Source organism: Solanum pennellii, chromosome 10 (assembly GCF_001406875.1).
Source record: "Solanum pennellii chromosome 10, SPENNV200".
Classification (NCBI taxonomy): domain Eukaryota; kingdom Viridiplantae; phylum Streptophyta; class Magnoliopsida; order Solanales; family Solanaceae; genus Solanum; species Solanum pennellii.
In genome coordinates this window covers 64,202,148-64,212,183 of record NC_028646.1, presented here as the reverse complement: position 1 = coordinate 64,212,183, position 10,036 = coordinate 64,202,148, and the positions used below count along the sequence as shown (strand labels likewise).

The 10,036-nt window shown below is 31.6% G+C and overlaps 1 protein-coding gene across 1 annotated transcript in view; it reads left to right on the top strand.

Moving 5' to 3' along the window:
* The window catches only part of LOC114074285, a 14,301-nt gene extending 10,243 nt beyond the window's left edge, over positions 1-4,058 (top strand). Inside the window, exon 8 of the mRNA XM_027912142.1 lies at positions 3,758-4,058. Within this exon, the coding sequence (XP_027767943.1) occupies positions 3,758-4,058 (301 nt within the window). The remainder of the gene's footprint in view (positions 1-3,757) is intronic.
* The last annotated feature ends 5,978 nt before the right edge of the window (positions 4,059-10,036 follow it).

The following is a 10,036-nucleotide window of genomic DNA, read 5'->3' as shown; positions in this document are numbered from 1 at the left end:
AATTCAATTTCATACTCAATTGATTTTCGTATATATTGTTCATACTTTATATATATACATTAAAAATACAAAATGTATACATTGTTAATATAAAATTTCAGATAATGTTCTAATGTTTCAAAAACAAAAAATTTGCTAAATTATCAAAAAATTTAAAATATTAAATTTTAACCAGTAATCACATTTACCATCACTCTTCGTTTTAATTTACACATGAAAATATATTTAACACTACGAAATTTTTATTAGTAGAAACACTGAATTAATGTTTCAAAAAAAAAATAAATATCATTTTAACATATGCAATATAACACAGGGAAAAAAAATGACACATTACTAAAATATAAAAAAAAAACTAACCTGATGAATTCCATTTGCCACCATGTTTAATTAAAATTGACACAAATTTCTCCATCAAATCAAATCTAAACTTTTTCAACCTTCAATTTTGATTGTTTTATGAATACAGTCAAATTTCTGGAAAAAAAATTTAAAACACGTTTATGGAAAGAAAGATAACAGAATATAATTTTTTTAGGATAAAAAATCAAAAAAAATTTCCATTAAAAATGGATTTCGCTAATTAAGGTTCATATCTTTAATTAATATATTTAAATTCCCTTAAAAAGTGCAAATTTGGTTATCAGTTAAAACAGTAACTACATTCACGGTAGTTATCCAATTTTTATTACTAATTTTTAATTTTTTTTTCTTCCTGATTTAACTGAATAAATATTTAATATATTTTAATTTAAAGAAATGCTATAAGTTGATATATTATATGTTATTGAATGAAAATTAAAATCTTGTGCCATAACTTGATAATATGACTACATAATATGCTATATACCTAATTTACACATTAGAAAAAGTGGTGGGCTGGAAAGTTTGGAGTAATGGTGAGGAATGGGAATTGGGTATTGGGCCTGTTAACTTGAGAAGTGGGCTGCTGGAAATTGGGAAAAAGACCCAAGATTTGGTTTCCAAATGTGTTTAGGGGGAAATGGGTTATGTCTTGGAATTTAAGAAATAGTCAAGTTAAATTTAATTTAGAGAATTTGACTAAAATTTAAATAATACGAATTAATATCAATTAATTAACGAGTTTCTTAATTTTAACAAAAATAAAATAATGAATTTAATTCTAAACTAATGATTCAAAAAATATAACCATAATTTAAACTAAACTAATTTAATAGAATACTTGCTAAAAATTAAAATCTTTTTGAGATGATTTTTAAATATTTTTGAAATATACCAATTATATCTATAAAACTATGTGAAAATATATTTACTAGTTATAAATTATAAAAAATCGACTAAGATTACTTAAAATGACTTTGAAAAGTGTTTAGATTTTATAAAACTAATTATACTAAATTGTTTGGAAATTAAGAAGCTCATGAATTAATTTCTACCGTGGAGGATCAAAATTGGGTGTCAACAAGGTGTCTTTTTAAAAATTTGAAACAACTTTAGTAATGACTATATATCTTTTCTCTAAACTTGATAATAGTAATCCCTAGATATTTTACGTATTAAGATCACATATGATGTATTAAAGTAATTCATGTATTAGGTGTGTTTGAATTATATTGTGCAACAAATATTATATTAAGTGGACTAATTAATTTTAATATGATGACTATCTTCTCAATTAATACATCGTAGCAAACGACTCCTTAGATTATACATTGATATACATAATAAATGGGTCAAAGTCCATATAAAGGATGGAGAGATATGCATTTGTATTTGTATATCACGTCTCTTTCTCTTTATACAAACAAAAATTTATAATTTGTGTTTGTATAAAATGAGAGAGAGATTGATTGACTGAAGAGAAGCGAGAAAGAGACTGGACAGGGAGAGGAGAGAGGTGAAGGAGAGATGACTGAAAAAAGAAGAGTGACAAACGAGATTCCAGAGTGAGGGGAGAGAGATAGGCGAGAGAGAGAATATCATTATAGTTAGAAGTAAGTTCTGAATTGTAATTAATGCAAACTATAGTTATTTAGCTAATTAACTAGTATACATTTGTTTAACCACGTAATTTCCTCTTTTCTTAATTGCTTGATTACTTTTGTTAGTGAATTGTTTGTTCTGAATTTTTGTATTAACTCTAACTTTTAATGTTAAGTTAATGTAATTGAATTCTCCAAAAGACAAACTAGTTTTTTTCATATCTATTTGTTTGGTTAAATAAGATCTCTTTTTAATCAAATTTTGTGTTCTCTCTTATTTACTTAGTTTAAATGTTTTTTTGGTACTCGTTTTTAATTGCTTAATTTTTCTCAAATTAGATCCCTTTCTTTTTAAAAAAGATCTCAAATGCTCTTTTCATTTAATCATGTTTTATTTATTTTAAATACTTCTGTAGACAATAAAATTCTCGTCGAGAAAACAATAATCAAGAATGGAAAACTATAGCAGCAATAAATTTTATTATTTCAAATGCGAGTGTTACAATCTCTATGATTTCTCTGAATTCGCCTTTTCAAATTTCAAGGGCTTTCAGACTTGTTCTTGAATCTCTAATGAACTTGAACTTGTACTTTATCTTGATCTTGACTTTTATTTGAATTCAAGGGCTTCGAGCTTGTTCATGAATTCAATAGTCTTGATCTTGATTGTTCTTGAACTTGAATGCTTGAATTCTTAAACTTGTAGCTTTGTAGAGAATTAAATGACGTTTATACCATGGATTTTCTCTAGCTTCTTGTTTCGAATTTTCTGTCCCTTTTCTGAATTATGAGGAACCCTATTTATAGTTTTAGAATAAAGGAGTTGCGATTGGAATAGGATTTCGTTCGGCCAGTCAGACTTAAGTGACATGACATATGGGCTTTATGGAGCGGGCTTGTCATCTTTGACATATGTCATGATTCTGTTGGTTTCTTATTTGACTTGGCATTCCACATCATTTGCACATACGTGGCGCCAAGATGGGCTCTAGAATGAGATATGTTGACACCCAATTTTGACCGACCTTTGACCATTTTTAGGAATACTATTCGATTAAATACGTATTTTAAATTTTAGAATTTTTAATCGACTTTGCTTGAAAATTATATATTTTAGTACGTTTTACTTTATAAAATTATCGTAAATATTATTAAAATATTTTAAAATTATTAATGAATTCCAAATGTTTTAAAATTTAAATGATTTTCAATTATATAAAAATATTTTAATATATGTAGTATTTTAATTAAATAGTAATTCCTACACTTTCCTTAAATTTTAAATTCTAGCCTATTCTATCATAATTTCTTTCAATTCGAGCCACTTGAATTAGAGTTTATTTCAATCATAGCCCCTCTTTCATTCCAATTCTAGCCAAATTTTAATTGAAATTGTAGCCATTCCATATTCAATCCAATCTGATTTCAATACATCTCATCTTTTAATCTCATCCATCTATTTTATTAATCAAATCTTAACCCTTCATCTCTTATTAAATCAATAGTTGAGATCAAATCCTTCTTCTTCTCTATTTTGAACTATCTAAACCTAAGAAGATTTTTTTTCCTCTCTCCTCCCCTCCCTCTCTTCCTCACCTCCCTCTCTAGCCGCCCCCTTCTCTCCCTACTCTTTCCGCCGCCATCCTCCTCTTCCTCTCCAGCCGCCTCCCCTCCCTCTTCTCTCTCCCGTCATCCCCCTTCTCCCTCATTCTCTCCTCTTCTCTTCTCTTTCCCTCCTGTCTCTTCTCTCCCCTTCCTCTTCTCCTTTCTCTTCTTTTTTTCGCAAGTACCAGCAGCCAGGCAAGGACGACCGCAGCAGCGACCAGTGCCTCCCATCAGCAACCAAGCAGCCGCCGGCTGATAGCAGCAACACGCAACCGGCAACACAGGCATCAACTTCAACCAACAGCAGAAGCGATGGAGGTTGCTCTGACCGGCTTTCTCCGTTCAGCCATCGGCGAAACAACAAGCAACAGCTTCAACAGCAACCTCGGCGAAGCAAATGAAGAAAGAAGATTTCCAGGCAAGATAAAGTACTTGACAGATCTTTTCAGATCGTCCCGGTTTGTTTTCTCGTTCAAATTACCATTTTAATTTCTTAGTGAGTTAGTGATAGTGTCAAGGATGGTTATGATTTAGCATATTTAAAATAGCATCACAGGTAATCTGATCTAATGTTTTCAACGAGAATTTTAATGCCAAGCTACTTTACTGATGACTTTGGATCTTGTAATGGATGTTAGCATGTCTTGAGTATTTACTGTTAAAGCTTCAATTGTTGGCTTAAATATTTCATCATCGTAGTTTGACCTCAAAATATTCAGTTTTCTTAAGAGATCAAAATTTTGAGTTTTTTTTTTTTTGTGATTTTGAGTTTATTCAAGTGAACCTTGATAAAGGTTAATCTAATTGTGTCTGACTCTTTATTTAATCCAACTCACTGGTGGTAACTTGTTGTTTAGGACTAGCTTGAAAATAAGTTTACACCTTGTGCTAATTGATAATGAATCAATTTATTTTGTTCTCGTAACGGAAACTTAGCATGAGAAGGAATAATACTTGGCTGGAAATACTTCTTTTCTTTTATATAATTTTGGTGGATTGTAAATATTGATTGAATATAGGATTATTTTTTTTATATATAATTTGTTTTCCTTTTTCCTCAATTATTGTAGACTGAATTTGCTTACCTTAGTTTAAAATTTGACTGATTTCTTACTTGCTTGTTTAAAAAAAAATAATAACTTTGATTTGGTTCTTCTTTATTTAAAGAATATATTACTCATCCTAATTTATTCTTATTTGTTTATATTTGGTAACATAATAATATTTTAAAATATGATTTTGTCTCTTCTTTATTTAAGGAAATATATTTTTAATTTATTCTTACTTGTTTATATTTGGTAATGAAATATTTTAAAATTTTCTGATTTGGTCCTCTTTTATAATAAGGAAAACAGTATATTTAATTGATTCCTTTAAATATTTCTTTTCCTTATTTGTTTCCCCCTCTTTTCTATATAAATAAGACCCCTTCCCTTCATTATTTCATCAACTCATAAACACATTCACTCTCAATTACAAGTTCTCTCATCGCTCCTCACTCTCTCATTGCTCTCTTGCTACTCTTCAAATACATTAAGATTCCGGTAAACATTCAAGTGTTCTTCTTCGCTATTTTGCTACTTTGTTCGAGTAAAAGTTGAATCAATTTGTTTTGCTTAACTAATTAGTATTCTTAACATTTACACTATCTTTACATTCACACATTTGTGTAAGCTATTGTCTGTTCTTTTCTATATGTATAATTCGTCATTAAATAATTGCATATGTGTCTCATCTTGACTATTAAATGTGATTACTTGTGTAGTTATTTGATTGCTTTGACAGGTTTCAAACTTGAAGTTCAAGTTGAAGATTAGCCATGAAGAAAGATTTATTTGTTTATTTGAATCTATATTTTTTTTCTTATTTTATTTATTTGAATGTTGTAACATTTGTATAACTCTAAAGCTCTCATATATAAATTTATTTGGGGGATCGTCTAAGGGAAGGGGATTTACATGCTACTTGTTCATTGTAATTTTTAAAAGTTAGAAATCATGCCTATAGGTTTATCTTTAACCACCTAGAATTATTGTTTGTAGGTGTTGTAATCGAACCAATTTTCAACATGCTTGATGCACTTTGTTAATAAGTTTAAAAAATAACTAGATTCCATTAATTCTTGAATGTTAAAATCAAATCCTAATAATCTAGTAGGTTGTTAGATCTTAAAATATGTTATAACTTTCCACTTGTCTTATCACGTAGAAACTATGCTTAAAGATTAAAATGGTCATATCATTTAGATTTACAAAATCATGCCTATATGTGTTACTCCGTTTTGAACACTTAGAAACCATATTTGTAGGTTTATAAATAAATTTTTAGCATACCCACTCCAATAAAATTTGTTGTGCATATTTGGCCCCCTTTTTAAATTAGCTAATATTATTAATTTGACCTTTTGAAGATTTCTGCACTTATGATGCAATATGTTGTTTTCTTAAATAATAATAAAATAAAATAAAATCATTTGTTGCATTTAACAAATTACTTGGCTTTTTGAATATATTTCATAGTAAGATCTTTGTATTTAATAAATTTACTACAATAATGTTCTACTAGTTTTCTTTTTTTTTTTTACAAAGTTTTATAACATTTTTAAAGTCATTATTCAATCCTCCTTTAAAACTTTGGATTGATTATGACATTGTTTATTTTGAAAATAAATTATAAGCACTATCTCCTAACCTATCGTTAGTGGGAAGTCAAAGGAACTACGAGGTCTAGTTCCAATTTTTAAACCCGACGCGTCCCTGGAAGTACCACCTATCCATGAATTTCAAAAGGAATTATGTGTATTTACATGTAAATATTTATGTGTCTATATGCAAACTAAATCTTTTAAATCATTTTCAAAAATATAAACTATCATTTTTCTTAAAGACCGACCTCAAATCAAAATTGTTTCTACGGTGGAGGAGCGCGATCAACAATATCGTAGCATCATGTGTAGATCTCCGATTGGTTGGTTTGATTCGGCGGAGATGGAATCTTTGGATACATACTTGCTTAGAGATGCTATGGAGCAAGTCCGTATGATTCAGTATAGATTATTGACAGCTCAGATTCGACAGAAGAGTTATGCAGACCGGAGAGTTAGAGCCTTGGTGTTATGGAGGGTGATCATGTTTGGCTCCGAGTATCACCCATGAAGGGTGTGATGAGGTTTGGAAAGAAGGGCAAGCTTAGCCCTAGGTTCATTGGACCTTTTGAGATTTTAAGCTGAGTGGGAGAGGTGGCCTATAAGTTGGCCTTGCCACCTAGTTTGTCAGCAGTCCATCCTGTTTTCCATGTCTCTATGCTTCGGAAGTATATTCCGGATTTTTGTGATACCTTCCGTTCTCTTCGTTTCCGAGGCATCTTGTGGAGGATTGTGAGGTAGCTGCTTGTCATCTCAGCAAACTTTCCTACTCCAGTTTATGACTTTGTTTTTACTTGAAAGACAACTTCATTTTAGACTTCTATTTTATTTCAATTCTAATATTTATATTAGAGGCTTGTGCACGTGACAACCTGATTTTGGGGATTGGATTAATATGACCTGGTTTCATAATAGGAATTGTTGTTGGATTGTCATTTACTTCCGCACTTTGTTAGATATTGGGTTTTAGGCTGACTTGTCTTGGTGGGATAAGACGAGTGCCATCACACCCATTTTTTTGGGTCGTGACAAAATGGTATCAGAGCTACCGATAGTGTAGCTTTATTTGTTTAAAATCAGATTTTTCTTTCATAATTTTTAGAGATGATATAAATTTTAATGTAGTGAGTCAAGGAGTTAAATATTGGTATATTATATCATATGAAAATTTGTATGAATGTATTATTTGGAAAAGTTATAACTTAATGCCATACTTGAAATTTAGAAATATAAGGTTTGACCTTTTGACCGGAATCAAGATTTGGGAACTTTGTTACGCACTTGAGTGAGTTTCGGGTCTAAGATAGACATATAGGTATTGTTAGTTTCAAAAATCTTATCGTGATTATTTATTTAAATAGATTTCTTTGAGTTGGAAGTTCAACGAAAAGGGAAGGCTCAAGTTCCGGAGTAAATTCTTATTTGATTCAGGCAAGTGAATTTCTAAACTCTTGTTAAGTGTATGGAATGCGTGTATTTCCTTGTGGTATATGTTTGGGAGTAATGGGACTTGGTGATGGGTTGACTTCCACATTGATTAATTCTAATGATGAAAACAAAGGGTAATAAAAGGCAATGTCAATAATGGGTTGTGTGTGGTGTGTTGATAGTATCGAATGATTTGAAAGGCTTGTTGAATCATTGTTGATGTTGTAAATTGTGCAATGTTATGAAAATGGTGATTTCCTCTATATTTCTGTGAACATGTCATTTGCATTATTTTGACACATGATTGTGAAAAGTGTTATGTGCATTGAGAAAGAATGAGAACTTAAAGAGGATGTACCATTTCGAGGGACGTATCGCGCGCCGCGATGGATACTATATTTCGAGGGACGTATCGCGCGCCGCGATGGTTACTATTATCGAGGGTCGTGTCGTGCGCCGCGACAGATGCATGGACAGATATGTCCCCCATGGGTCCCGGACTGAGAGACAGCGGGTGTGTATCACTAGGTCAGACATGCATCATTATACTTGACATTGCATTCCATTGCATTGCACATACTTATCATTAGTGAACTTGATATCGTGTTTTGTCGATCTTCTGATTGCCTTTCTGCGGAACTTATGATTGATCAATATTGAGCTTGTTATTGCGATATGTTATTTGTTGAAGTATTGTTGTTGAGGATATGTAATTTGTTGAAGTGTTGTTGTTGAGCTACGTGCTATGTAAACTGTGAGCTGTTAGGTTGGGTTGATTTTAATGCAGGTTGTAGTTGTGGAGGTTCGGTTGGGGGTTGTAGGAGTACCCGTATTTCATCCCCTTAGCTTGTGTTTAGAGGTTTACTTGCTGAGTACCGTGTGGTTTGGTACTCACCCCTTGCTTCTAAAATTTTTTGTAGGTTATGAGCCTAGATTTTTGTTGTACTTGTCATTCTCTTCTTTTCCGAGGCTTCTTGGAGATTTGTGAGGTAGCTGTTTCCATCTCAGCGGACTTTCTTCTCCATAATTATGATCTTGTTATATTCTAGAAGCAAGTTCATTTGAGAATTGAGTTTTTCTTTTGAATCAATTGTAATACTTTAGAGGCTTGTACACGTGACTACCAGGTTTTGGGGTTTTTATTAAGTTACTTATATTTTATTTCCGCACTTTATTGTAATGGTTGAGTTTTAGGCTGACTTGTCTTGGTGAGATAAGACGAGTGCTATCACGTCCATTTTTGGGTCGTGACACCTATAAAGAAACAAACATTTTTTTTAAAAATACAAATTCCTATTCAAAACTTGCTCAATTTTCAAAACTTTACTTTCGCACATATTAATTGCTTAATATTTGCAAATTTTGTTTATAACATAGTCTCATATGCTTAAATAAAAATAAAACTTGATTGTTTATTTATTGCTATCACTTAGCCTTGCATGCTCAAATTAATAAAAAATAAAAATAGGCCTAATTGTTTATATTTGTTATCACTTAGCAAGCTTAAATAAATTAATAAATGAAGTGACCTTAATTGCTACTTGTAAACCCCACATAGATTGCATGAGATATGGCCGGGACCCACATTTGTGGACCTCGAGGGATGCCTAACACCTTCCCTCGCGGTAATTTGAACCCTTACCCTGATCTCTGGCTCGTTGACCTTAGCTAGACTTAGTTAGGTTAGATTGGTGCCCTAACGCGCCTTAATTCGTTAGGTGGCGACTCCTTAAACTCAAAATCCCAAAAGAGTTGTTAGGTCGTGCACATAACCCGTTTTCTGCAAAAATGGGGCGCGACAGAATGGCGACTCCGCTGGGGAAATTAGGTTCTTACCATTACGTGTTAATTGCTTATTTATGTGGGGTTTACTTCATTTTTGGTCATTTTATTATTTGTTAGGTGCTTACCATGTTTAGTTTATTTTGTTGCCTTATTTACTGTCTTCTCTCCATGTTCTACCCTTTCCCTTTTCCTTAATTGTTTATTACCATGTTTCACCTCTTCCCTTTTTCCTTATTTGCTTACATGTTTAATCTCGTATCCTCTTTCCTTATTTGCGTTATTTTAATATTTTTTTGATTTGTTTAAATTTCTTTATTTATCCATGATTATTTATCTATTTATTGTTTATAAACTGTCTATATGTTACTGCTTTCCAATTTAAATGCTAAATGTTTATTGCTTTGATAATTGGCATTCCGCTCATACTTCCCCCAATTGGGACCCTCTTCCTTTTTTATTTTGTTCTCGTGATGTTGTGTCTTTGCACCTCTCACAACTACTCCAATCCTATTCAAATACCCATTATAGAGAGTCGGCATATGCGTGGACGTAACGGATAGTTTTACTACCGCGAAGCCACGAGCCTCTCGCATAGAATCCCTTTCAAGTC